The sequence below is a fragment of the Leishmania braziliensis genome, chromosome 10 (genome assembly GCF_000002845.2).
Source record: "Leishmania braziliensis MHOM/BR/75/M2904 complete genome, chromosome 10".
NCBI classification, from domain to species: Eukaryota; Euglenozoa; class Kinetoplastea; order Trypanosomatida; family Trypanosomatidae; genus Leishmania; species Leishmania braziliensis.
Window position 1 is genome coordinate 536,233 of NC_009302.2, and position 27,989 is coordinate 564,221.

At 58.1% G+C, this 27,989-nt stretch overlaps 7 protein-coding genes and 1 pseudogene across 8 annotated transcripts; 4 read left to right on the forward strand and 4 right to left on the reverse strand.

The window, feature by feature from the left end:
* Positions 1-1,808: 1,808 nt before the first annotated feature.
* LBRM_10_1460 (putative pteridine transporter) lies at positions 1,809-3,779 on the forward strand (the record flags this gene model as incomplete). Its single annotated transcript, XM_001562863.1, has 1 exon — positions 1,809-3,779. One exon carries the CDS (start codon positions 1,809-1,811, stop codon positions 3,777-3,779), a length of 1,971 nt encoding a protein of 656 aa, XP_001562913.1.
* A 3,053-nt stretch (positions 3,780-6,832) lies between these two features.
* LBRM_10_1470 (putative fatty acid desaturase) lies at positions 6,833-8,017 on the forward strand (the record flags this gene model as incomplete). The annotated part of the gene is made up of 1 exon (XM_001562864.1): positions 6,833-8,017. The coding sequence occupies one exon, from the start codon at positions 6,833-6,835 to the stop codon at positions 8,015-8,017; it is 1,185 nt and encodes a 394-aa protein (XP_001562914.1).
* Positions 8,018-12,611: 4,594 nt separating this feature from the next.
* Positions 12,612-14,129, forward strand: LBRM_10_1480 (conserved hypothetical protein; the record flags this gene model as incomplete). The annotated part of the gene is made up of 1 exon (XM_001562865.1): positions 12,612-14,129. The coding sequence occupies one exon, from the start codon at positions 12,612-12,614 to the stop codon at positions 14,127-14,129; it is 1,518 nt and encodes a 505-aa protein (XP_001562915.1).
* A 1,885-nt stretch (positions 14,130-16,014) lies between these two features.
* On the forward strand, positions 16,015-17,184 carry LBRM_10_1490 (conserved hypothetical protein; the record flags this gene model as incomplete). Its single annotated transcript, XM_001562866.1, has 1 exon — positions 16,015-17,184. The coding sequence occupies one exon, from the start codon at positions 16,015-16,017 to the stop codon at positions 17,182-17,184; it is 1,170 nt and encodes a 389-aa protein (XP_001562916.1).
* Positions 17,185-19,356: 2,172 nt separating this feature from the next.
* LBRM_10_1500 (conserved hypothetical protein) lies at positions 19,357-20,310 on the reverse strand (the record flags this gene model as incomplete). The annotated part of the gene is made up of 1 exon (XM_001562867.1): positions 19,357-20,310. The coding sequence occupies one exon, from the start codon at positions 20,308-20,310 to the stop codon at positions 19,357-19,359; it is 954 nt and encodes a 317-aa protein (XP_001562917.1).
* A 1,477-nt stretch (positions 20,311-21,787) lies between these two features.
* On the reverse strand, positions 21,788-22,384 carry LBRM_10_1510 (annotated as a pseudogene). The gene has a single exon. A coding segment is annotated over exon 1 (597 nt).
* A 2,288-nt stretch (positions 22,385-24,672) lies between these two features.
* Positions 24,673-25,272, reverse strand: LBRM_10_1520 (amastin; the record flags this gene model as incomplete). The annotated part of the gene is made up of 1 exon (XM_001562868.1): positions 24,673-25,272. One exon carries the CDS (start codon positions 25,270-25,272, stop codon positions 24,673-24,675), a length of 600 nt encoding a protein of 199 aa, XP_001562918.1.
* Positions 25,273-27,255: 1,983 nt separating this feature from the next.
* LBRM_10_1530 (conserved hypothetical protein) lies at positions 27,256-27,624 on the reverse strand (the record flags this gene model as incomplete). The annotated part of the gene is made up of 1 exon (XM_001562869.1): positions 27,256-27,624. The coding sequence occupies one exon, from the start codon at positions 27,622-27,624 to the stop codon at positions 27,256-27,258; it is 369 nt and encodes a 122-aa protein (XP_001562919.1).
* Positions 27,625-27,989: the final 365 nt, after the last annotated feature.

Sequence of the window (27,989 nt, forward strand, 5' to 3'; positions counted from 1 at the left end):
TGTATTTGAGATTGTCGCAGGTGTGTGTTTGCGCTTCTTGCCGTATTTATGAGTGTTCGAGGCGCATGCACAGTCGCCCACACTCACAGGCACCTATACACAGACAGGCAGTTGTGAACACTCATCACACACATACCCGCACTCATTCACAGGAGTGCGACTTTCAATGTCCAAGGTCGACTGATTTCCTTTTCTTCCCCTCGCTCTCCCTCTCTCACTCGCTGTAAAGGACGTTGCTTCGGTCCCTTGTTCATGTGTGTTTCAATGTAACTCGTTTGTTTTGGCTCATTTGCTTCTCTCTTCATGCTTTATCTTCATTCTTTTAATCTTTGTGAGTGTGGGTTCTTGCGTGCGTCTGTGGCTCTGTGCGTGCGTATACGTGTTTCTTTTCCTTTCAGCTTAGCGTTCCTCGGTTCTTGTTTTCTCGGTGTTGTCCTTCATTCCTTTGCTTCTCGCCGCGCTGCGCTCTCATTGAACAAAGAGGGAACGACCTCCAGACCCCAAGGCATGATGAAGCAACAACAAAAAGCAAAAAATGCAGAATCGTGGGATGCTCAGTGAACCCTTCGTCTTCGCCTCTTTCTTGTCCTTTGCGTCGCTTCTTTACTCGTCTATTTTTTCTTTTCGTTTAGCTCTTTTCGCGTCTCTCTCCGTTTCGTGTCTTCATCTTCCCGTTTTACTTATCGCCGGAAAGTTTCTTTAGGAATCGGAAAACTTCAGCAGGCTAACATTCATTTGCAGCCAAATCCCCTTCCCTCGCAGATGCCGGGAAATGCAGAAGAAGAAGACCATGCTATACGTAATCATTCTCTCTCTGTTTCTTTTCGTTCCCCTAACACTCGCGTCGACTTGTTGTGTGTGTGTGTGTGTGTGGGCGCCCTACTTTGCTCTGATGTACTCTCGTATGATGAGCGAGACCCTTCGTTGCGGCGCACCTCTTTGAAAAAGGAGAAAAAAGGAAACGGAGCTATACCAAAAAAGCTCCTCTTTTCCTAGTTTAATGACGCTCAGGGAAAACAGAGTAAGAAGGCGGTGGGCAACTTGAGAGGTGGATGCCCGCGTTTCTCTCTGAGGGAAAACCATTTCAGGCAGTGACTGTGCAGCTGTGTGAAGCGACGACAAAGCGTACAAGCGTTGCCTGACACACTACGGAGACTGTTATCCTTTGCGACTCCCAGGTGTTTTTTCCTTCTCCCTTTTGAGAGTCTTAATGCATCAATGTGACCTACCGACAACGAACAGCACAGAACAGGGCAAGTATCAAATGCGGCTCGTCTCTCTTGGTTGTTGCAGGGTGGGCGTTTTCACGTGTGCGCCTCCGCCCGTACATCTTCTTGACGAGTCGAGGATGTGGGGCGACTGTCTGTGTCTAGAGTAAGTCACCTCGTCCATTTGTTTGAACCGCGGCAAAGGGGGGCTTCGAGTGCGCAGCCCGGCTGCACGATGTGCGCGTGAGCTAAATGCGATGTCACACACACACACACACACACACTCACGCACGCTTCGCTCTCCCCGGCTATGCTGCGGCTGCGGGTATGCACTGCTTCCTTTTTGAAACTCTCGCACCCTCGACGTGCAACTGGCGTCCTTTTGCACAAACTTTCCCCCTTTCATGTTCTCTAACAGATGAAACCACAAAACACACTGCCTATTCTTTCTGTTTTGCTTGCGCTACGACTCACACGCGTTTTCGTCCACTCACTCGCCTTTCAAGACTGCGGTTTGAGTGTTTACGCGCTTCCCTCTTTTCATACCACCTCACGTCTTTTCTGCACCCACTGCCCCCCCACACACACACCCAAGCAACCATGCCCGATGATCAACAGACTGGAAACGTCATCAACGGCGGTGATGTGCCTTGCTCAGCGCCACCCCAGCAGAAGCTGGAGGAGGACGACGAGGGCTACGTGCACCCTGACACCGCGACGCTCTTCGACGCTTTCCCGTTCATGCGCCACTTCCCGATCTTTGGAACGGCGGTGGTGCCGTTTGGACCAAAGTGTACGATGTCGCTTGGTGTTGTGTACATCCTCAGCAAAGGTCTCGCGAGGACGCTGCTCAACGCCTCCAGGTACGCCATGTTCATGAAGAAGTACGGCGTCACCACGGCGGTGTACCAGCGCATCTCCGGTATTGGCTCCATGGGCTTCTCCATCAAGCCGTTGACAGCCATCCTGAGTGATACGTTCGCTTTCTTTGGCTACACGAAGCGGTGGTACATGGCCATGTCATGTGTTGCCGGTGCGGTATGCGCTGTTGTGTATGGTTTGCTGCCGTTTAAGTCGTCGAGCGCTGGCATCGCGGGCGGTATGATTTTCATCTCCGTCTTCTGCATTGCGAACATCGATGTGCTGTCAGAGGGTCACTACAGCCGCCTCATCAAGCGCCACCCCGTTCCTGGTGCGGACCTAATCTCGTGGATTTGGGCTCTCATCATGGTGGGCGCGATCATCGCGTCGGCCATCCAAGGGCCGCTTTCCGACTTGGGCCGCCCTACCGTTGGCATCTTCATCTCTGCAGGTCTGCAGGCTTTCTGCATGCTCTTTTTCATCTTTAACTGGTACGGCGAGAAGAAGAACCTGGTCGAGCGCAAGGAGGACTACCTCTTTTTGCTGAAGGAGGCCCAGATGCGGGGTACAGACTCGGAGCCGATCAAGGAGGGCGTCTTGGGGTACGACAGCACCACGAACAAGAGCAAGTCCGCCGCGCCGTATCCCGAGTCCTTCGTGCAGAACGGCGGTAACGAGCTGGTGAGCTGTGTTGAGCTTGACCATGACGAGATCGAGTGCGACTTTGTCGCAACCACTTGCATGTGTGGCATCTTTGGAGTGAACAAGGAGGTCATCTTTCGCAACGTCTCCATCGCCGTCTACGGCGTCATCATGACGGCTGGCGTCATTGCGCTGACGGTGCTCAACATCACGGGCTCGACCTACGAGCTGCTCTACGGCTGCATCGGCATCTCCCTTATCCTGTGCGTGACCGGCTTCCTTTGCATCCCCATGACGATCATGAAGGCCAACTTCTTCGGGTGGTTCCAGCAGGTGTCATACATCCTCATCTCAGGCGGGACGGACAACTTCTACATGTCGGACGCCGCGTGCCTGCCGGACGGGCCGCACTTCACGCAGACCTTCTATAACACGGTGGGCAGCGTCATTGGCAACGCGGCTGGCCTCATTGGTGTGTACATGTTTGCGCGCGTCTTCTCGAAGCAGAGCTACCGCGTCACGCTAGCCTGCACCATCCTTGTCCAGGTTCTTGCGAGCGTCTTTGACATCATCATGGTCGAGCGCTGGAACTTGTACATCGGCATCCCGGACCATGCCATGTATATCATGGGTGATGCTATCGTGTACGAGGTGTGCTACATGCTCAACTACATGCCGCTAAACATGCTCATCTCGCGCCTCTGCCCAAAGGGGTGTGAGAGCACGATGTTCGCAATCCTAGCGAGCTTCAGCAACATGGGCTCCTCGACGTCGTCCACGATTGGCGCGATCCTGATGGAGACGGTGTGGCCTCTCTCCTCCAGCCCGCCGTGCGACTTCAGCAACCTGCGCTGGCTGCTGATTGTTGGCCACCTCATCACGCCACTCATCGCCATTCCGGCAGTGTTTGTGCTCATCCCCGGAACCCGCATCTGCGATCCGATCGACCCGAGGGATGTCGAGGCCCAGTCCATCTTTCAGACGTGGCTCAACAAGCTCACTGCAACGTCGGACACACACGCCAAGCCCCAGTGCAAATCGCTGCCAGATTCAGAGGAGAAACAGTAGTCGTCGGTGATGCGCTACGCGCGCCATGTGCGTGTGTTATGGTTTCTTAATCTCCTTCTTTTTTCATCTTTCGTGGGTTTGTGTGCGCTTCCTGTATCGTTTATTCCAGTGCACCGCCTCTATATCTGCAAGTACACCGATTGATTTTTTCTTTTTTTTTCTTTCAACGTGCTTAACAGCGGCCATGATGCGGCCCTAGCCCCGCAGGCACCAAGAGACCCTGCACTACGTCGCCGCATCTGCCTCTTTGTTTTGTTGTACTCTTATCACGTTTAGGCAACCCTCCTCCATGTACTGTTCCACATTTTTGTGTGCCCTTAGCTTGGAACCGTTGCATCTCACGAGGCAGCGCGCCGCTGGAGTGGGCACCAGTAGAGAAGGCAGTTTCGTTTTGTCTCAGTGCATGACGACCTTCTCCCTACCCCACTGAGCAAGTGACTGCGTACTAGCCTCTCTCCTCGCTCCCCCACATGGACCTAGGTGTATACGTGTGGTACGTGCTCACAAGTGGGGGCGAGGAAGAGGAAGCGACGAAGAGTTGTAAGTCTCGTGGAGTAGCGCAACCGCGTTGCTCCTTTCTAACATTTTCGTTTTTCTGTGTTTTCTCTTTCCTCGATTTCTCTCTGTGTATCTTTGTTTTCTTGCTTCGTGAGCCTTGTAGATGCGTGCATGCGCGCATGTGCCGAGCGTCACGCTCAACACTGAACCTATCAACAAGGAGAGAACCATGCCACAGGCTACAAGGCTCATTTTCTCGCTTCTCCCTCAAATGCATCACCACAGCCGCGGCCAATGGAGCGCTGGGGGAGGGGCGAGAAAAAGCGAAGGGAGTGGCGTGTAACACCTTCTCTTTCGCCATCCCCTTTTATCCTCCCTGTGTTACGCTTCTCTTCTCCTTTTCCTACCCGCCCTTCCCCTCTCCGTCAGCATTTTTGCCTCCGCTTTTCTCTCTCTCTGTCGATGTGTGCATGTCTGTAAGTACGGTTTTTTCTATGTTTTTTATTTATTTTTCTGTTGTTCTTCAGTAGTGATTTCGCATCGTTTATTTCTTCCACTTGACGTTTTTCTTTTCTTCCTGCTCTACTAGCCATGGAAGGAAGTCTCCAAGACGCACTTCTCTCTCTCCCCCACCGCCTCCTCCATTTTATTATCGCTTTATCGTAAATGTGTGCTTGTGTATGCGCATCCATGTATCTCTTTCTTCCCCCTCTTCGCTGCTTTGACAGCACCTGCATTGATGCGCGTTGACATACTAGAAAAAAAGGAACACGTACGACTATTTGTGCACTTCTTCTACTCGATAGGAGCAACGTAGCAACACCAATAGCTAGCGAGGCATCTCCCGCTCTGCTCACCCTGCAGCCCCTTCACATTGTTACAAGGGGCAGCTCGTGATCGCCGCTTCCTCCGTACGCACACAAGTGAGGCACACCCACAGGCGTGCGCACACATGTGCGATGTCTCTTCGTGCGTGCTTGCTCTGTTTGGCGGTGCAGTTGCTTGGTGTGTGACGGCGAGGGAGAGGGCAGGAGAGTGCCGACTGCTGAACTGGAGCAATCCAAGGATACCGACACGAGAGAGAAGAAGTGTGCACTACGGTATCCCTCTCACGTAAGTGGCGAAATCATCCCATAATGGGAGGGGCCCGCGTGGATCCGATGCGGTGCTGCGCTGAGAAGGAAAGGGAAAGCGGAAGAGAGACGAACACTGTTAGCTCAAAGAGAGAAAAAAACGAATGAAGCCTTCAGTGATTAGGTTTGTCCATGTTTACTAGTGTCATTGGGAGACAAATGCGGGTAGTGAGGCTACCCTTGTATGGGCGAAGGCACACTACCACTGCTTTGGGCTCATATCCCTACCTCCTATCCCCATTTCTCCACACCCATCTCACTACATTGAAAGCGCGGCGTGAAGGAGAGCGACGTAAAATGGCATCACTGGCAAGAGTCCACGCCCGTTTAGGAGACCCCGAGTACTCCCACGTGGACGGTGTATGCGATTTTTCGGGGAGGGCGCCGCATCTCTGTTCGCATGTCCGTGAGGTGGACAAACGTGTTTTTCTTTTTTTTTCTGTTTAATCGGTTTGCTCCTCCCCCTCCCTCTCTTTCTTTACTCCTTTGTCTCTGCCCTCATTTCTTTTCTCTCCTTTTTTCTGCACTATTTTCTTTGTTGTTGTGTGGGCTCGCACTGGCACTGTGGCAGAGGCCTGCCCCCATTTGGCTTTCTTTCTGTGTGTGTTTCCTTTCTACCTTGCAGGCTTCATCATCTCTGTTGTTCAATGTTAACCTTGGTGATGTCTGCATTTCCGCGAGTCAAGCGAAAGAACCGCACCCACGCAGGAAAAGCGCACCAAATGGTTCTGTGTGCGCCATCAGTGTGTGCCGTCGACCTTTCCGTAGGCGCACTGCCGCACATCGTGCGACTGTCAGGCGGCACGGACGCAGAATACTGAGCACTCCCCCCTTTGCGTACTCTCGAGCGGCTGTTGTATGGGAGTGAGTGGATTTTGCGAGGTGCTGTGTAGGTGGTGGAGGGTGGCAGCACGCAGAAGTTCTCCTGCTCGTTCTCTGACTGTCCCACGTCTACAGATGCACAGGCCTGTAGGGTTCACTTCCTCTTCACGCAGTCGAAGGAGTCGCTGGCGCGTGCGGGCTTGAGGCACGACAAACGAAACCAGCAGGGGAGTGGGGTGTAGCCGCAAGCAAGCATATCCGCAGCGTTGCTACGGCGTCACATGCGGCACCTGTTTGCCCATTTCCTTTCCCCACCCTCATTCTCTCTCTTTGTTTCTATTCCTTTTGTCACGTGTCCCACAGCTGCACGACATATATATATATTTATCTATATCTATCTATATTTATCTATATATATAAGCACGTACTCTCTGTGATTCAGCTGCATTTGCACGTCTCTGCAACGGGAGACTAAGAGAGAAGTGCGGAAAAGCAGGCGAGGTACCCCGCCGTGCTATCAGCATTCGTTTCGTCATAATCCATGCGCATCCACTCCCATATGCGTACACACATTCCGCTGCTCTAGCCATTTTCGCAGCCATGAAGTCCATTCTCAAGGCAGGGCGCAAGAAGGATGTGGACGTAGTGGTGCCGCCCAAGGAGCTTACCATCAAGCAGATCCAGGACCAAATCCCCGCCAAGTACTTTGAGCGCTCGGCGGTGCAGAGCATGTACTACGTCTTCCGCGACATCTGCCAGGTGCTGGCGCTGTACTTCATCATGTATCGTGCCGTGATGCCGGTGCTGGCTGCCTTCGGGGGCGTTGTGTATGGTGTGGCCGGCACAAACATCGTCAGCTATGCCGTCGTCGGTGTCGTGAAGCTTGCGGCGTGGACTGCGTTTGGGATCGCCCAGGGCCTCAACGGCTTCGCTATTTTTGTGCTCGCCCACGAGTGCGGTCACCAGGCCTTCAGCCCGTACCGCTCGCTGAACAACGCCGTCGGCTTCCTGCTGGACTCCGCCATCCTCGTCCCGTACCACAGCTGGCGCATCAGCCATGGCAACCACCACAAGAACACGAACCACCTCACCAAGGACACGGCGTTTGTGCCGCGCAAGGAGCAGCGTGTGGTTGACCTGGTCGAGGAGACGCCGCTGGTGATGCTGTGGAATATGTTTGTCATCTTCACGTTTGGCTGGCAAGCGTACCTCTTTGCCAACATCGCCAGCCAGGACTACGGTCGCCGCACCAACCACTTCGAGCCTTCGTCGCCGCTCTTCAACAAAGACGACCGGTATGACATTCTGCTCTCCGATGTCGGCATCGTGGCTGCGCTGTTCATCTTGGCTCTCTGCACTTACCAGTACGGCGCGTACAACGTCTTTTGCTGGTACGTTGTGCCCTACCTCTGGACGAATTTCTGGCTGCTCTACGTCACCTACCTCCAGCATTCCGACCTGCGCATCCCGCACTACGTACACGAGCACTGGACATTTGTGCGCGGCGCCATCGCCACAGTCGACCGTGACTACGGCTGCATCATCAACAACTGGCTGCACTACATCAACAACTCCCACGTTGTGCACCACCTCTTCAGCCAGATGCCTTTCTACCACGCAATCAACGTGACGCGCCACCACATCAAGGACATCATCGGCGACGCCTACGTCGTGGACGACCGTTCGCTTGTTGAGATGCTGTGCGAGACATGGAGAGAGTGTCGCTACGTCATCCCGTCCGAGGGCGTCAGTGTCTTCTACGGCTTCACCAAGGGTGGCGCGTAATACATAGGACGAGTGCGAAAGAGAGAGAGCGAAGCAAAGATGCAGTGTGCTGCGCACTGTCCTGTTAAATTGTACCACCCCTCGCAAGGGTCATGGCAGCGCTGCAGGACGCCATCCTCACATCGTGCTCTGATTAGTCCATGAGTCCCACCTTTGGCCCTTTTTTGTCTACCTTCTCACCAGTGCCTCTCTCTTTTATAGTCCATGGTGGCACCACCTCCATGTGGGCTTCCCATCTCTCTTCCTTTGCCTTTCCTTTGTGGCGGTTCTCCGGCTCCTCTGCAGTGCATATGCCTGTGTGAGCTCCTGTTTGCCTTTCCTCTTCCCCCCTTTTCTGCACTTGTCCTGAAGGCGGGGGGCACCTCCGTGCGTAGTATCCAGGCTCCAGTACCCACTCTGTGTGGGGAAGCCAGGCAGCCCCCCTCCCCCTGCCAGTGCGGGGCCACTCTTGGTGGTGACAGGGTGAGGCACCTACGACGTGTCTAGGTTCGAGTGGCGTACCGCCACTGATGCCGGCGGCCAGGTCGTGGGTGGCGCTGCGCCGGAGGGACCTGCGACCGCGAACCCGTGTTGCGCCTGCGTGTGGGGGGCAGAGTGCCAGCGCGACTGGAACGCACCACACCCGGTCCTCGCTGCCTAGTGGTGTGGGGTGCCCGCGCCACCCCGAAGAGGATGCACCGGGTGGCGGCCGGCATGATGAGCGCGGCTGTGAGGCGAGCTGCGGAGCGGTGGTGTGCAGAGCCTGGGGCAGGGGCCGTGCTCAGATGGCTGGGTCGGCGCATTGCTGTAACGCGTGTCTCGATGGCTGCTTCGCCCCACGCCATGGGCCCTGTGGCAGGCCGGGTGGAGTGTGGACTACATCCCGCATAGCAGATTGAGCACGTTGGAAACGGAGCACTTCACTTCGCCCTCCCCTTCATCAACTTCTCCAGGGCGGCCTCCGTCTTTGACTTCACCACGTTTGAATTAATGTCGTTATTTGGTGGCTGTAAGGAGGAGGAAAGCGATGGCGTGCGTCTCTCTCTCCCTCTTCCACCCGTCCCTTCGCCAGCCTTCCTTCCAGCTGTTTACGCCTCCGAACACTTCTCTCCTCTCTACGAGAGAAGGCGAAATCACCACCTGTGTGAGGGTGACAAGTTTCGCAGCGGATGAGAGAGCCCCATAGCGATCCGCAGCAGCAAGGGGCAGCAACTGCGGGTGCTTCCTGATGGCTATTCTTTCTCGCCTCAGCCCAGGCCTCACTGTGAACAAGCGAGACAAGTTGCATGTGTGCAGATGCGGCGGCTGACGTTTTTCTGTTGTATTCTTTTGTTACGTTTGGAAGGGCGTAGTGGCCAACATGGTAGGCACGTGCGTCTAACTCAGCCATCTCTCTTTCCCGTCTTCTCGCTCTTCCTGTCGTTATCCATAGTGGAGTATGTCCTGTATCCCACGGCGCCCACCTATGTGCGTGGGTGGTGTGTCTGAGCGACTTGCTGCGGTGTTTATGCACCTCAGCGGCTGTTTGATGGCACTGGTACCGTTGCCGGATGACCGCAATGAGGATTTGATGAAAAATGAGGAGAGGGAAGCGGGGCTCCCAACTGATGTAGACAATGGCGGTGTTGTGTGGGTATGTGTGGTGGCGGCTCTGATGGCTTGTGCTCTGTACCGCGGCCCCGTTGCTTTCCTTTCGTTTTCCGGTTTTACTTTTCTTTCCGTTAACGCATAAGAGGTATCTGCAGTGATGATACCCGTAAAGGAACTTTCACCACGCCCCTCCCCAAAAGAAGAGAGGAGGATTTGCACATGCCACCAAGCGATTCATTCAGTCTGCTGCAGAGAGAAAAGAAATACATAGCCAGACGAGCGGTGCCTTTTATGCCTGTAGCCGGAAAAACATTCGTGTGCTAACTTTGCCATCTTGGGCAATGCGCTTGCTTGCATTTTTTCACTGCTTGGTTGTGCACACACACGTAGACCCACCCATCCATCATGTTCACAGCGGCGTTTGCGACTCCCTCCCTCTCTCAGCCAGCCACGCACGGAGGTAGAAGGCGAATGCGGCTCTGACGCTACCGCCGTAGCACGTGCGCCACGCTCTCCACCGCACCTGCTTTCCTTTTTGCTCGGTCCGCTCTCCATCTCTCTCTCTTCTTGGCTTTCAGTCTGGTCTCCAGGTCTCGCGGGAGGCATGCGACGGACTCTCTGAGATGACACTCTCACCTGCACCACTTTCCACCAACGTACCCGCCACCGTCACCTTATTCTCTCATGACTCCCTTAGCACCCCATGAAGCGCACCGAGACCCACGAGGTCCTACGGGAGGCCGAGGCGTTCGCCGCCGAGTGAGCCACTCCAGTCTGCCCCACCCTTTGCCCGCTGGGCCCCCGGAGGGGTGGCCGGCTGCTGAAAGCGTGTGAGTGTGACGAGATACACAACAGCATGCTGGTTCGGGGGCATCGCCGGCTTTGAACGCCGCAAGCTCTGCGTATGCAGCCCCATCTCTCCTCACTCTCCATAAGGACAGCCAGCACAAGACGGACAGGTATCCGACACTGTCTGCGGAGCTGTTGCTCACTGTGGAGGAGAGCCAGGGCTGTCCTTACCACTTTCCTGGAACGAAAACGGAGGTCCCTATCGACCACGGCGGCGTGCTGACCATGAAGCTGGTGAGCACCCTGTCAGGGGGCGCGAGAGGATCCGGTCCAAGGCGGAGCTACGCGTGCGTTGCGACGGCGTGGAGGGCCTGTTTCGTGCCGATCGCGCGCACGAGCTGAAGCCGGGTGAGCGCATCACGATGACGCGGGGCCGCTGCCATGACCTGCGCACCAAGATCAGCACCGGCAGGGTGCTTGCTTGTGCGGTGAGCCAGTGCAACGCGGGCACCGTGATCCGCTTCCCTGAGGTTCTGAAGGGCGACCGCCTTCCACACTTCCTGCGCAACGCGAGTCTGTCGGTGGCCACGGAGGCCTCGCTCCACCCGAAGCACACCACCATTCGTACTCGCCGCTTTTGCACCAGGCGACAGGTTCTCCCTCCCTTTCCGTTGATTCGCCTCTCTTGCCTCTCGTCCCGCTCTCTCCAGCTGCCAGCACGTATGCGCGTGAACAGAGCCGTCTTTCTTTGCCCGCTACCCGATAACACGCCTTGAACATGATACCGCTGAGCACCACACGTTTCCACCGCCATACCAGCGCACCACTCCGAGACAGTAACATCCTCCACAAGACACCAGCGCACGCTGCCACAACTGCCACAGCGCTCGAGCGCATAACGCAACACACAAGCTCCACCCCACAGGGTAAGCCTTCGCTTTCTCTTCACTCCTCCTCCCGCGACACCATTAGCGGGCGCTCAACGGCACAAGCACTAGGGTACGCGTACACGGGTTAGGGTTAGGGTTAGGGTTAGGGTTAGGGTTAGGGTTAGGGTTAGGGTTAGGGTTAGGGTTAGGGTTAGGGTTAGGGTTAGGGTTAGGGTTAGGGTTAGGGTTAGGGTTAGGGTTAGGGTTAGGGTTAGGGTTAGGGTTAGGGTTAGGGTTAGGGTTAGGGTTAGGGTTAGGGTTAGGGTTAGGGTTAGGGTTAGGGTTAGGGTTAGGGTTAGGGTTAGGGTTAGGGTTAGGGTTAGGGTTAGGGTTAGGGTTAGGGTTAGGGTTAGGGTTAGGGTTAGGGTTAGGGTTAGGGTTAGGGTTAGGGTTAGGGTTAGGGTTAGGGTTAGGGTTAGGGTTAGGGTTAGGGTTAGGGTTAGGGTTAGGGTTAGGGTTAGGGTTAGGGGGGAGGAGAGAAGAGAAATTTGCTACAGTGCTTCTTTTTCCAGTGTGTATAAGTCACTTGTGCGAATACGTTCGTACAGGTGAGACAGAGAAAGAGAGAGGCAATACGGACGAGGCTGCCGGTTTAACACGGTACGGGTGCAGTGGACACACACACGAACACTGTTCTTCTCCCTTTTTTTTTTTCGTTTTAGCCCTATTGGTGAGCGAGCAAACGTCAAAAGCAGCAAAGAGGAGGCGCCCGAGTAGTGTTGCTGCGCCACCGCCTGTGCGAGTTCGAGACGCAGGTGCAGGGCTGTTCGAGGTAGAAGGGGTAGGGATAAGGGTAGAGGGAGAGAGGTTCGACCGTTGCGGCGAGGAGAGAGAGAGCGAGAGAGTAAGGCAAGTGGCCAAGAGGATGAATAGATCCGCTGGAACAGCCGCCGAAGGACTACGCGAGGATGGAAGACGTTAATGGAGGGCGCATCTCACAGTTGTTCCCGTGTGCATTGCGCTCTTCGTGTGGCACCAACACTTCTCCTTCTCGTTGCCATCTTCTCTGTCTTGGACCCGTTGCCTTACCTTCCGCCCCAGTAGCCTGCGTGCTGGGCATGAGGCTTATGTTGCCCAAAGGCGTATCACCACCACCGGTGCTCTCCCCTGCCACCCTCCTCCTCTTCCCTCCCTCCCTCCCCCTCCCTATACCGATGCACCAAAGCGGGCAATTCTTGTTCTGTTGAGTATCGACACTGGGCAGGCCGAAGAGGCGACAGGAACACGCTAAAGGCCCCCCCCTCTCCTCCACTCACCACCCCGCTCAGTGTCCCCATCTCGTGCTTCTTGGTGTATTTTATCGCCCAATGAGCTGCCACGTCCACCCGACGCAGGTCTCCATCGGTGCCGCCCCGCGCATGGCGGTGCAGGAGATGCACCCGGATGCGAAGCGCAAAGGCCGCCGTGTCGTGGCGACTATGGATCTGAAGCCCGGCAACGCGATCTTCGCCGCCCCACCGGATATCGCAGTGCTGTACTCGCCTTTTGCAAGCCACATCTGCGCCCGGTGCCTTGTCGCCGACGTTCGCGCGTGCGCGGAGCCGCACAAGGCGCATCACCACCACCCACATCAGCAGCAGCGCGTTACGCTCTCCCGCTCCCCCATTGGCGCGCCGTCTTCACTGTCGTCATCGTCCTCCTCGACTCACGCCACTGCCGCTAGCCCGGTGCGCTCTTACTGCTGTCCAAACTGTGACCAGTTCGTGCTATGCGCACCCTGTGTGGTTCAGCTGCTGCTTGACATTGGCGTGGATGTGATGAGCTCCGCTGGCACTGACGCGATCAACACGACCGCCACGGTGCTGCAGCGACGAGGAGAGGGAAAGAGGGGCATCAGTGTCGTGGATGAGCGACTCACCCTTCACCCGCTTCTCTGCGCACACGCGATATCGTGCGCATGGTACACCTCCCTCCCCGCCTCCATCCGCGCACCAGGCAACGATACGGACTTTCTGCGCTTCTGTCTTGACTATGGTGCGCGTGCGCACCTTGGCGACACGGCCATGATGCGTGCACTGGCGACACTCGACACGAACGCGAGCGTGCAGTCGAGGGAGTCGATGCAGCTCTGTGAAGTCTTTGCGCGTGACCGCGTTGTGGCGACGTTTGGGAAGGAGCCAAAAGTCACCCCCACTCCCCTCGCCACGGCAGGATCGGCAAGGCACATGGGGGGTGATTCTCTTTCAAACCAAGCCGACGCGCACGCTTCCATGAACAGCATCCACCGTGGCGGCGATAGTGACGGCGCCCGTTACCGCGGCAGCTCAACTGGGGATCCTTTTCCTCCACGTTACCCCATTGCTTGGACAGACCTCCGCGACATTCTTCTTCGAACACGCTGTAACAGCATCGGCTTCCCGTATAACACGGAGGAGACGACTGGGTGGTCGCTGCACGAGACGGTGTGCATGCTGAACCACAGCTGCGTGCCTAATGCGGCTGTTGTGATGCTGTATGACTCTGCGGATGCCATGGCGGCGGCGGCGGCGCTGGCAGCACGCACCGGCGCTCCACACAGCGCGCTACCCGAGGGGCGCACGGAGGAGGCGGCTCGTCGAAAAGCCAGCGAGCGCATTGCCGCATTCCGGGCTGTCGCGACTTCGTCGGAGTCGCCGCACTCCACCTCGTACTCTCCATCGCTGGCTGGCTGGATCGGCATTGAAGCAACTCGCCCCATCGCCGCTGGCGAAGAAATCACGATCTCTTACGTGGACCTCGGCAGCTTCGGCGACGACCTGCAGACGCGCTCGCGACACCTCCTGGAGCAGTATCGCTTCCTGTGCACGTGCGATCTGTGCATGCGCCAACGTTCTCAGAAGCAGTGACGCGCAAGACGGCGGCGCTTTCGCGATCCCCCACAGGTGACGCTGAGGGGGGGGAGGGGAGGGGAGGGGAGCTTGGCGGCGAGGCAGAGGAGAGGGGTTGAGAGGCGGCAGGGGATCGCAGTGCTCTCTCTCTCTCTCTCAGCTGTCGCATGCACAGTGTGGCGTACTGATCCTGCGCCCCTTTCCTTTCTACTTCCTCTCTCTTTCCTTGTGTTCTACTCCCTCAGTTTGCCCATCCCCGTCTTCTATTTGGCTTGCTTGAGGACGAGAGCGAATCTACGGCCATGTCTTCCTGAGTACGCCTCGGTGTGATGGCCCTGCTCCACGCCCTCGTGTCATATCACCGACACAGTGAGAGGAGCGCGGGGGGAGGAGGTGGCGCTGGAGGGCGACTGGCTAGTTGGGGGACTGCTCGCGACTGACGGTAGCGCAAGGACTAGGATTACGTTCTCCAATGACGGTGAAGAGAGAGGGAGAGAGAAGATGAGTTGATGGAGGAAGGCGTCTCTTTCTCTCGCTCTCACACCCAGAAGACAACAATTAACCCCATACAGTCACCGATAAGAAACAGCTGGATGAGGGGAACGTGAGCGCGTTTGTGCCAGGGATGCCCCGTGGGAGCTCGTCTCTCTCTCTCTGCCTGGTAGTGTGCGCGGCGGCTCTCCGTAACCCCAGACCCATCCCCTTCGTGTCTCTCTGCGCGGGAACACGTAAGTGTCAGCGCTTGCGAGCGAAGGACCCTACACCATCTCCCGGAGGTAAGGTTATGCTCGGCGATAGGAGCGGGGGCGTGGGTAGCTTCCGTAGCCCGTGTGCACGCACCCAACACGCCACCAAAGCGAGCCAGAGACCCTTGTATGTATCCTTGGCAGCGGCACCTCTTTCCTCTCCCTTATTCTCTTTCGGATGCATGTTGCCGGTCACTCTCTCTCTCTCTCTCCCTCTCTCGTCACATGTGCCTTGGCAGCTTGTGGCGACATCACCTTCCCTCACCTGCTCCCCGTCATTGCCGCCCTTTACGCTCACACACATGTGGGTGCGCTTCTCGTGTACTCTTTTTCCCTTATTCTCGTTCACTCGACCCCCTCCCCCCCCTCCCCCCGGGCGTCACCTCCTTCCTCCCACGCCCGGTTGTGATATCGGCTGCATCTCTAACGCAGTGGAGTTATGCTGTTCCCTTGTGTTTCCTCTCTCCCCTTCTCTTGACCATTCACTTCTGTCATCGCCTATTCCTCGTGCGCACGCTCTCTTGCGTTCTTCTTCTCTTCCCTTCACGTTATACCCGTGCTGACGTGTACGTGTGCGCGTCTCTCTGTGCCCTTCCCCCCTCTCTGCTTGTGTGTGGGGCTTGAGAGGTGCCCGGTACCCTTCTCGTCATCGAAAGCCACTCCGCTTGCAGACACCGTTGACTCAGCGCAGTCATAAAACCACCTTCTCCCACGTGCGGCCGCTGTCTACCCCCCACCCCATTCCGCTTCTTCTCCACAGGCGTTCTTCACTCTTTGCTTGCCCCTCGCCCCTCAAGGGACTTGTGTGTGGGAGGTGCGTGTGTGTGTGTGCGGGTGTGTGTCTTCTCTGAACGCTCGTCTTTGACTTCTTCTTTCGCTCTTACCGTACACCACGTCAACGTTGGCGTGTGTGGGCTGCGTGTTGGTTTGCGTCTCTGCTCGCGGGCGCTGTTGGCTGTTGCTGTGCCTATACGCTTCTTCCACTCCACATCCTTGTTCCACCGCCCTTTCCTTCGCCGCCAAGGCATCCTCTCCTCGCTTCCCTGTACTGCTATAGCTTTTTCTTCCCCCCCTTCCTCCTCCCCTCTCTCTCTCGTGCGCAGACAGCACCGTACGTGCCTATACACGCCTACAACACCTTTCTCTTCTCAGCGGAAATGCAGAAGCTCCGCGCCGACCTTACGAAGCGCCTCGACACCGATAATGTCACCCTAACGGCCTACCGCGACTATGAATTCGAGCGCCGCGTGAACGATGTGCGGCGCTTGCAGAGCGCCCTCAACCATTTTGACAACGCGGTAACGCAGGGCATGGTGGCAATGAAGGAAATTGCGAGCGCGTACGAGGCTGTTGGGCAGGCTTTCACGGAGCTCACCCTCACCAACAACAACCCAGTGCCCGACCCGAATGGGGCCGAGGAGCTGAGTCCGTACCCGACCGAAGCGGATGTACAGTACATGTCCCAGCCCAACGCCAGCGTCGTGGCGGCGGACTACGCAGCCTCCGTCGCGAGCACGCGCATGCCAGACGAGGCCAACTCGCAGGTGCGTCGCCTGGCTAAGATCTTCGCCGACGAGGCGCGCCGCATCAACGAGGGACCGCCGTTCCAGTCGTACAACACCGGCATTCACCGTGACGTTATTACCCGGCTCCTCCCTGTCTCGGAGCACCTCAAGAGCATCGGCGAGTACCGCCACAAGCGCACCGAGGCACTGGAGCGCTACAATAAGTACAAGGCCGAGGTGGAGAAGGTGGAGAAGCAGTGCACAAAGAAGGGAAAGCCGTTCTGCGACAACAAGAGCCACAAGAAGTACGCTGAAAAGCGCGACGAGGCGTGGCGGGAGTACATCAAGCGCCGCGACAAATTCAACAGCATCTTCGGCATGCTGATGGAGGTAAACGACCACGCTGCCGCCCAGATCATCCACCGCTACCTCACGCTGAATCACGAGTATCTTCAGCAGCTCGTGGCCTCGATGGACCGCGTGCTGCCGGCGATGGCGGAGGTGTATCCTCTGAACAGCGAGTACAACAGCGTCCAGAACACGCTGATCCTTGAGGCGGTGGCCAACGCAAGAACACCCTTCGCCGACCACTCGAAGGGGCATTCGTACCGTGCCGTGCCGTGCCATGGCGGTGACGCCGAGGATGACATGGGGCACGAAGAGGGTGAGGAGGCTGTGGACCTCGATGGTGAGGCCCAGGAAAGCACCCTCACCTCCATGAGCTATGACGGTACAGACCACATCGTCGCATGCGCACGGTCAAAGCAACAGGCCGACTGCGAGACCGACGTGAAGCCATCGGTAGCGTTAGAGTCTGCATAGCAGCCGTAACACTCGGAGCTGGACGGTGTCCACCACGCCAGGGAGACGGAGGTGCGTCACGGCAACGTCAAGACGTAGCGTGCATGTGTGTGTGAGGCAACATGGTAGACTCGCTTCTGCGTAGGCGCCCAACTGGCCGATCGCGACTGCCTCTCTGTCTCTTGTAGTTCAAGAGTACCGTAGAAAACGTGTACGCGTGGCGCGGTGCACACACCATTCAGGCCTTCTCTTCACGAGTTTCCGCAGCGGTTACCCTTTACGTGTCGGCACGCGCGCGCCTCGTTTTTTTCTCTTTTGCTGTTCTCTGCAGATGTGGTGGTCTGGTGTGAGGTGAAAAATAAAGCCCCCCCCCCCTCTCTTCCCCCCCAAAGTGAGCGAGCTTGTCGAAGGGAGGTGTGGCGCAGCTTTTGTGAGGCGATAGGCATGGATGGTGTACGTGTGTGCCTCCCTCACGCCTTTTCACTTGACTGCAGCCCCTCCTGTGACGGCAAATTCCCCACAGGCCTTTTACGCAGGCGCGGCGAGCGCATCCGCCGCAAGGGGCTCGCAGAGCGAGAGAGGCAGGGGTGTCTCGTGCCGTTAATGTGCTGCCGTGTTCTTGGGATTTGCGACTGCGTGATTGCCCCTCCTTCGGTCTGATGTTTGCCTCCCCTGTTCCCTGCGTGCAGGGTTATTCGGTCGGGCGGGGTTGGCGGCGGCGGGCAGCCCTCGCCTGCGGGGAGGCCGACGCGCCGCGGTTGGGGGGCCGGGGAGGGCCTCGCCTTTGGCCGGAGGGGGGAGGGGCTGCGTTTTTTTTTTGAGTGGGGGGGGGGGCAGTGGGGCCTTTTCGCCCCGCGCGGGCGAATCCCGCCGCGGACCGCGTTTCCCGGGAGGACGTCTGCCGCGCATGACGCATTCGCGCCGGTCGCGGGCGTGCAGGAGACCCCGCAACGCCACCTTTTCTGTTTCTTTTTTCTTTGACTGTCTTTTGCTTCCTAATAGAGCACACATGCCCGCACCACTCATGCGCGCAGATGGAGTGGGGGGCGGCACCGAAGTGCTTGGCGAGCCGTGGCTGTTGGCGACGGCGGGGGAAACGAAAAAGAAGAACGATGAGAAACGTGGCGCGTGGTGGTGGTGGTGGTGATGCGGTGGGGCGGGGAAAGGGACCAGGAGGGGGGGGTCGGGTGGCTCTCCCTCCGTCCCCGTCTCGATGTGGAGGGGTGATGCGTGGAAATTCAAAACGCTGCTGATCATAGTTGAAGCTCCTTCCCCTGCCGCTCTGACATGCCCTTCGGATTGGTGTAGCATAGAAGTAAAGAAGCGAAATACCCACCCACCTACACACACACACACACACACACACACAAAAGAGCAGCAAACGCCCCCCCCCCCATCCACTCCCGAGCAGCAGCAGAAGGAGGGGAGGGGAGGGGAGTGGGGGAGGTGGCGATTGCCGCGAAGAGCAAACGAGCAAAAAAAAAAGAAAAAAGAGAAAGTCACCGTCAGAGGGCCGCTGAGTCGTGTGTATGATTTCTAGAGAGAGACCCTGAGGGAGAGAAGGGCGCGTGTGTGTGGACGAAGGGCAACCCGGCAGCGGTTGAGCGGGATGCAGCAGCGTCATCGTTCCCCGCCGTCATCACTTCCACCTCCCTTTACCCTTCTCCGTGCGTCACTGCAGCTCACAGCCGCACCTCTCTCTCTCCCTCTTCGTCTCCAGCCCACTTCTCCTCTTCACGTGCTCATTACACAGCCGTCGTCATGCAGCGAAGGGGCCTGACGGGCCGCGCAGTCAGTGTTATGTATGTATGCATGTGTATATATATTTGTCTTTGATTGTGGCGTCCTTGCGGTGCCCCGCCTCGTCCCACCCCTGGTGGTAGGTGACGTCGCATCTGCATCGTTCATGAGACACACACGCTCACCTCGTCTTTGTTTAGGCTCTGTCTCATCATGGCGAACTAAGCGCGCGAATACACCCCCACACACACACACACTCGAGCGGAGCGGAGAGGATGGGGGAGGTAAATAAGAGAAACGAAAATGAAGAGCAGTGAGAGCAAGTTATACAGAGAGCTCAGCCAAGACGTGGAGGTAACGAGGTAGCTGGGCGCGAGAGGGGGTGAGGGCGGCAGTGACGTTGGTAGGAATGTCGCACGTGTACCCAGTCGCATCTCTCGGGTGGTTGTTCTCTCACCTCGGAAAAACCCTCGCAAAGGGGTCGGTACCGCCGAACATGGCGGCACGCTGCTGCTGCATGTGGTGGCGCATTGCTTCCATCATGCAAAATGGGTTCTCGGGGCTGCCGATGCCAAAGAAATCATCGGTGAACGGGCCGCCCATCACTCCGCCGCGGGTGTAAGGAATGAGCTGCTGCCGCTTCGATCCGTACGAGGCCGACGGCGGTCTCCGTCCACTCTGAGCATGCGCACGCTGAGGGGCGTAGATGAACGGGTCGCCGAATCCCAGCGGTGGCTGCATCATGCGCTCCATGATCGACTCCACGCCCCACGGATCCATCAGGAACGTCGAGGTGTTGGTGGGATATGCGTCATGGGTGGTGTCTCGATGCGAACCGCGCTCGCCCTTCTTGCCGCCGTGACGATGGGTTCGCGAACCAGAGTCATGGTAGCCCTTGCCATCATCATCAGGCTCTTCAACGATGGGATCCCCTTTCGTCGATTGGCTCTTCACCTTTGCCCTGTGTTTGGCGTGCACGTCGGTGTCGTCACCGGTGTCTGAGCGCACCTCGTGCATGTCCTCGTCCATCGACTCCTCAACCATGACTGGATGACGCGGGTGCTCCTGCCTGGCGCCGTGATGGCGCTGCCTGTAGCCAGGGAACTGACTGCCATCACCGACACCGCCGTGCGACATGAATGTGAACTGCGCGCTCTGCACAAAGGCGCCACCGTTCTTGTGCGAGTTAAAGCGCTTCTGGAAGGTCGGGTCGTCGTTGGAGTTGTAGTAGGATGCGTACATCTCGCTGCCATCGGGGCCGCGCTGGTACATTGACCTCGCATTGGTGCACGGATCGACCTTCATCCGCCGCTCCACCGGTGCCGCCACTGACGACGCGGGGCCATGCGGACGGTGCGCGACAAGCGCATCGCCCGTGCGGGAGGTGTGGTGGCGTTCGTGCGACATAGCGAACAGAAAATCGATGATAACACACGTAGGCGACGGAAATTATACTTCCCGTGTTCCTCCAGTCGTCTTGGCCAAATATTTCGAGTGATGCTGCGGGTGGTATGATGGTGGCGCGCACCCGACCTCTACAGACACGCGGGCAAAGCCAATCTCTCTCCTCTCTCTTGCCCGCCGCGTAACTGGTGGAGGTAGATAGAGACCCCTCCCCTCCCCGAGTCAGCTAACCCAGGCTATGAAAAGCGTCAGACGAGAGAGGGATACGAGGGGGAAGGAAACTGAGGAGGCGAAAGCTGTGTATGGACGTCTGAGCTTTGCGAAGGAAAAAGGGAAATGGGAAAGGAGAGTGCTGAGTGACACTGAATACACTGTGAGAGCGATCCTGGAGAAGCCGAGAGATGGAGAGAGAGAGGGAAAGAGAGGGGGGAGGGAGAAGGGAGTAGAATCTACGGAGCGCATGAGGTCTTTCTCTGGTAATAGCGGTGGCGAGGAGTGACGCGTAGCGGTGTACGTGTGCTGGGTGTGTGGCCGCTACCCCCAGACCCCCCTCTTCCCCCCCACACGCAAGGCCATGTATCAACAACACTTGCGAGGCACGGTGGACCACTACAAGCGGTATCGGTGGCATCCAATCCGAACAGAGCGCCTCCTCTTGTCTCTTTCAATGTCGTCGGCGCATTTTTTGAGTGCCCCGAGACACACTGGAAGAGATGCGATCCCATGTGCGTGGCTCGGTTGAGTCGGGCTCGGTGAACGCGGCAAGGCATGTGCGCGCGCGATGCGAGGAATTAGTCATGGAAAGGAGAGAGAAAAGGGAAAAGACAACCACACTGAATTGCGTGTGCAAGGGACGACTTCGTCTTGGTACGCTGGTGCGTCTGTTCGATGCTGTCGCGTGACAGCTAGAGAGGGAAAGAGTGAACGAGGGGAATAGAGAAATATCGTACGGTGATGCGAAAGATGCAGGCGCGCGAGGCACGTGGGAGTGGGGAGTGTGTGTGTGATCCGCAGCTTGGATCGGTGAGCAGACCACATTCAGCGAGAAGAGCCCCTGTAGGGCACTACCCACAGTTTGATGACTTTGAGGGAAAAGAAAACGACGATACACATCGGGCGCAACGCCTTCACGCTTGACTGGCACGTGCGAGGTGAGGGAGAAGCCATCGTTGCCTGTCTGACAGCGTAGATCGCTTTCCAGCACCCCCCCTCCCCACACACACACACAAGCACATCAGAGAGAGAGAGACACGGGGCCACCCCCATACACAGAGAAGGAAGCAGACGTGAGATACGGCACTCCCTTAACCATGCACATCAACAGGCGCCTCGACTTCAACCGTGAGGGGGGAGCACTGACCAAGACAAAGAGAGGATCGGTATAGCAAACCTTCGGCTTCATCCTGTCATCGCACAGGCCCGAAAGCTTGACCATCTCTCAGGGCCCCCCTGAAGATTGGGCAGAGAAACAGTGAGCACATCACCATCCGTTCCGCTGTCCTGCACGCCCGTCACTGCCCCCCTGGTGTAGCTCAGATATCGACTTCATTTCATTCTCGCCTACGACGAGGCTATCGCGTGCCAGCGCTGCCTTCAAAGTCTCCCGCATCTCCACCACTGTCGATCGTGCCGACACATCGAGTGACAGCAGGCGGAACACCGCGTCACATAGCGGCGCATCATAGGACACTGCCATGCGACCGTGTATCACGGTGTTGCTGAATCAGCAGCGACCCGCCGCCATCAGGTCTGCCAGCTCCTTCGCCAGCGATGGCTTCGAGTGATGATACCCTCTGTACTCCGCTACCATGGCTCACATTCAACACGGCTTCTGAGTCACCGCCTCTATCGCCAGTAGCCTGTAGCAGAACATGTCGCACTGCGGCGTAGGGAGGGCGCCGACGGCCATGACAAGGCTCAGGTAGCACAACGACTTGAAGATTTCCCGCTCCCGTGCATGTTTCGCAGACTTCCTAGTCAGCCGGCAGTGCCCGTCCGAGTCTACCATGACCTTGTCCAGACTCAGGCCATCGTGCGCCAGTCCACGCCTGGGGAGGTGCAAGAGGGCAGAGAGCATCTGCAGCCCAACACACGCAACAGTGATGGACTTGACGCGTGCATAGCGAAGCCGCAACAGCAGCTGCGCCCAACCAGGGAAAGACTCTCAGGTCAGCACCACGTCACCCCCAGCCGACCACGAGAAGACAAGCGGCAGAGGAATGCTGGTTTGTGCTGCACCGCTTGATGCCTCAAAGTCGAACGTTGAATGGCGGTGTCCTGCTGTGCTGTGGGCCCGCACATGGTGAGGGGCGCCTGCAGGGTGCCACCGCGCAGCTCCTCACGCACGGCTGCGGGGACGAAGGCGTCGACCTCGCGCAGCGGCGCCACAAAGTACAGCTCTATAAGAAGCCAGAAGACGAAGCTGACAAGCACGATGGCGGCAGCGAGGACGCTGTTAGCTGTGTCGCGCAGTCGCAGGTAGGGGGCCAACGGCGATCCCCTACGAGTGGACGTATACCGGTGAGAGTGTGAGACAGCAGGGCGATTGTATAAGTCCGTGCGGTGCCCCCGCACTCACATGGATGAACTTCATTTTCGAGGAGACGAAGGAACAGAGGTGTGATACCGGTGACCGAGGCCACTTGCGTTGGGGATGGCGCTCAGCACTGCCAGCGGCTGGTTTCCTGGTAAAAGCACATCTTCCCAGTGGTTAGGCGATCGCCTTACAGGTTGTTCCATGAATCGACCAGCGAGCGCTTCACCAGTTTCTGCAAGATCGTGACTGGGGTAATGCCGAGAGCGTCGAGGAGGGGGAAAGTGAAGGTGGGCCCCATCAAGCATCGGTGCACCAAGAGAGGTCTCCGCATGACTGTGTCGGCGCGCTTTGCGCTGCGCCACCACAGCGGGCAAAACAGTGCGAGGGTGCAGCAGCGGTGCTGGCGCTTTTAAGTGACCGAAAAATTGCCCGAGGTCGCAGAGAGGGATTTCACTCTCCCCGCCTTGGCTCAAAGTGGGCGCTTCCGTCTCGGTGAAGGCTAGCGGACTCGGAGAGGGCACTCGAATGCGAGGTGGGGAGCTGAGGAGTACTGCTTCAGGAGGAGGAGGAGGAGTGCGGGTGGAGGGAGAGTGAAGGTGCATGTAGGAAAGGGGGAAGGGGGGGGCAGGAAGGCAGGGAGGGGACCGACAGCATTCGTCCTTTTCGAAAAAGGAATCGCTTAGTTCCTTCAGTGAAAATACCACACCACTTCTCTCTCCCGTAGGAGGAGAGCGGCGCCGCACATCGACACAGGCAGGCAGGCAGAGAGTGAGAGAGCGAGAGAGAACGACTGAAGCACAGAGCGGAGATCAAGACGGTGAGAAACAAGGGGGGGGGGTGAGCAAGAGCCAAAGGGTGGAACGGGGGGAAAGGGGGCGAGGGCGCACACGATCGAGAGAGCGGTAAGAAGGGTATGATGGAATCAGTGGGTGGGTGGGCGGGGGTATGCGACCATGTGACCCAGCGATGTACACCAGGGCATTCCAAGTCGAACTAGTTCCACAAAGCGCGTTCCTTAGAGTCTATATTCTCCCAGAAAGGTGCATTTAAAACTCTACCCTACAGTGTGCCCCAAGACAATCCCCTGGCGCTTGGCAGCCGCAGACAGGCGTTAGAGCCCTATCACCTCCGTCAGCCCAGCACGGCGTCCACCTTGACTTCTGCTCACCCCTTCCGCAGATCTCCACAGAGAAATACGTAAACCGAAAACATACGAAATATATTAACACAAGTCGTGCTGACGCCTTGCCCATTGTATGAGCTGCACAAGTCTGTTCACAGCCGCAGTACGCCTCCGAAACACCACTCACGACCTGGCCGGCAACATCCATGGCAATGCATGACCCACAGTGCCCTGCATCACAAGTGCCTGACACTACCACAATTGTCGGCGGCACAGTATTCGCCAGGATAAGCCCTGCCAGTGGCCGCGGGGGCGCTGCGGGGGCAGGCGAGTCGGATAGCAAAGAGGACGCGAAAAGGCGCACGCGCACGAGTGCGGCGCGCCACACACAGGCAACAAAAGTAAAGCACAAGAGAGAGAGGGAAGAGAGAGGGCCCCGGCGAGGCGCGGGCGCAGAGCGGCAGGACGCGCATAGCCCACGAGGCAGGGGGCGCAGAGGGAAGGCAAAGACGCACGAGCCGGGGGAAGAGCGGGCACACAAGGGCGGCAGAAGCGCAGCTGCATAGGAGGTGACGGGAGGGGGTGGCACGTGCGGGCAACAGGCCGGGCAGTGAGCGGGAGATCTCTAGGAGCGCAGCGGCACCGCCCGTTCACCGCCCAAGAGCCTCCGCGTCCGTCGGCCACCTTCTGCCTCCCCTCGACGCATCTATTCCTTCGCGCCCCTGCGCTCACTCGGGTCCCCGCTCTCACTCGGGCCCCCGCTCTCACTCGGGTCCCTGGCCCGACACTGGAGAAGCAAGAGCACGGTGTTGACGAGGTTCAGGCACCAGGCCGCCACAAACAGCCCGAAGCCGTTACCGAAGTCAAAGCGGGTGTTGATGGCCGGGCAAAGGTCCTCGGCGTTGTAGTAGTCAAACACCATGAGCACCCACACGACGCACACCGTGACAACTCCAGTGATGTTGAGCGCAAGGCAGATCCAGTGGAAGAACGAGCAGCAGAACAGCACAATGAAACCGAAGAGGGCCGCCAAGCCGTACACGAAGATGGAGATGACAGCGAACACCTCAGCCATGCGAAACCTAGCAAGGCGTCCGGGGCAGAAGGACCACAATTCGTGATAGCTGGTGTCGCTCTTTAAGTCGTTGCAGTTCTCCTTCCCGCCCCACAGTGTCAGGCAAGGCGTGCTGCCAAATCTACCCAAATCCTTCACGCGAAACATGTCGAGGGGCGTGGCCACGAGCACAAAGATGAACGCGATGAACTGGAAGATCGCGTAGAGCACAGCCGCGACGTTGCACGCCATCTTCTCCAACGCACGACCAACGTGCAGGGGTGGGCAGGCGAGACGGCAATGCGGTGGACAGGGAGGGTGGCGAGAGGGGGGGAATGGCGGAAGGAGAGAGCGGGGGCGAGGGAGGATCCTAGCTGCTGCTGCTGCGTGTGCTTTGGGGGGAGTGTGCGATGTGAGGCGCGGTGAGAAGGGCCGGACGGCAAGGGCAAGGGGGGGAACAGCGTTAGGGTGAGAGTAGGGAGACAGGCCGGCTGGACGGCGGGTCGTGCGCCACGGGCGCCCCGGGGGCACGGCTGGCACGCGCCCCGACGCAAGGGCAGCGGCGTGGCAACCGATACGCAAGAGATGAGGGCTATGCAGCTAGGGCGCACTGCATTGCTCACCACCGCCCTCCACCCTCAGGCGCCCCTGCCGCCCTCCCATGGGCAGCACCAAAGGGCAGTGGGCGGCAGTGGCCGCGGCGGCGCTGTGGGGGCCGGCGAGTCGGAAAGCAAAGAGGACGCGAAAAGGCGCACGCACAGGAGGGCGACATGTGCGCGCCAATCGCCCACACGACTCGTGCGGGCAAGGGGTTTGGCGGTGCGCGTGGGTTCCCTCGGTGCGCTGCGGCACCGCCAGTCCACCGCTCCCTTCCCTCCGCATCCGTCGGTCCTTTTCCGCCTCCCCTTGCTGCGTCTATTCATTCGACTCCAGGCCCTTACTCGGGTACCTGGCCTGACATGGGAGCAGCAAGAAGGCGATGTTGATGATGTTGAGGCACCAGGCCATCACCAACAGCGCAAAGCCGGAGCATAAAACGCTGTACATCTTTTCTCCCTTAAGCACGGACTCCCAGTCTCGTAGTAGACCAGCACAATGGACGCCCACACGACGCCCAGCGTGGCAATGCCGGCGATGTTGAGCGTCAGGCAGACCACGCGGAGGCAAGAGCAGCAGCACAGCAGAATGAGGCCGAGGAGGGCAGCCAGGCCGTACACGAAGATGGAGATGATAGCAAAGGCCTGAGGTGCGCGGAAACTGTCGCGCAAGGCCGGGATGTTTCACAGAACTGAGTCGCAGGCATTCAATACACGTGGCCGTAGCGCATATCTTTATAACCCCGCGTAACACAGGGCGAATTGTACAACCTGCCCGTCAATCTCTTGCGAATCATGTCGAGGGGCGTGCCCACGAGCACAAAGAGGAACGCGATGAACTGGAGGAGCGCATACACCAGGAGGGTGACGGTACACGCCATTTTGGCAGACTCACAGCAGCACAGCAGAGGAGGTGGCGTAGTGGTCGAGGCGAGTGGGAGAGAGCGAGGGCGAGTCGGGTCTTCGCAAAGCAAACTCGTTGGTGCTGCCGCGTGTGCGTGCGTGTTGGTGGTGAGAGGGCGGGTGGCATGAGAGAGGCGGGCAGGGTGGAAGGGGAGAGGAGAGACGGAGAGAGAGGTGGGGGAGAGTGCGGCGAGGCGGCAGGCACGCGAGAGTGCGACACGCGCACCGCGAAAGAAGGGGGGCCATCCGATGGCGCCCACACGCACGTGCGGAGGAAGCGCTCACCGGTGGACGCGACACACACGCCGCGCCGGCAGCGGGGGAGCGGCAGCAGCGCCACACGGAGGGGGGCCGGGCGCAGGGGACGGAGGGCACAGTCGGAGGAAGTGCACACGGACGCCGCAGCGCGTCCCAAGCCGGCATCCGCTTCTCCTAGCAGCGGGCGCGGGCGGGTACCATGACTCTGCTGAGAGTGTGGCCTCAGGGCGCGTGCTCTGGGCGAGGTCCTCCAGCCGGCAGACGAGGGCCTTAGACACCTGCACCCTCTCCCCCAGCAGCGCGAGGCTTGGCCATGCAGGAGAAGCCCATGCACGACTGCTTTTCCGGGACCAGTCCATCAGAGCTCAGCGGCAGCGGGGGACCCCCCTGCGCAATGAAGACCACGGCCGCAGGCAGAGTGTTCCTGTCTCGCACCGCTCCCCCAGCGTGAGAGAGGGGGGCTTTGGCTGGTGCGGGGTCAGCAGAGCGCTGCATGATGGATGCGCATGTACCCCTTCTGTGCTGTCCCGCAGGGGCTGCTGGCGCCACCACCTGCCGCCCTACGACGCGAGAAAATCGACCTTGGCATCGAGCGATAGGGTGACACATACTTCTTGAAAAGCTCCTCGTCGCGCTTCTCCCAGTCAACGTGCGAGAGGCGATCCACACATCCCTTCAGCTCCTTCTTACCTATCTTCTTCGGCTCCGCGGTCAGCAGGTAGCGCGAGTTAAGCGCCTCGCGCCGCATCCGGCTCTTCTTGCGCTCCTCCTCGTACATGCGGCGCACCTGGTCATCGATTTCGCTGGGTTCCATCTTCTTGTCGTTCTTGTGCACCTCCTCCTCCATTCTACGATCACGCTCGGCCTTGGAATTTGCAAGGCGCTCCCCCTGCTGATCTACATGCGGCTCACCAGGTGCCTTCTTTCTCCTTTGAATGTGCTTCTGGGTCTGGGCCCTGCTCCCTCCCAGGTGCACAAACACTCTCCTTAAACTTACCCCCAATTTCTCTTCCCGTATACATTCCCTTCCAAAAGTCTCCTCCCTCTGGGGAAAAGCCTTCTCCAGCGTCACATGCTTTATCCCAACTTCTTCTGACCCTTGTTTGCGAGTTTACAGTGAGCTTAAGGGCTCCAAACCCAATAAAGAAAACCAAAAATAAAAAGACAAAAATACAAAATACACTAGATCCAAAATCTTTAAAAAAAAACCCC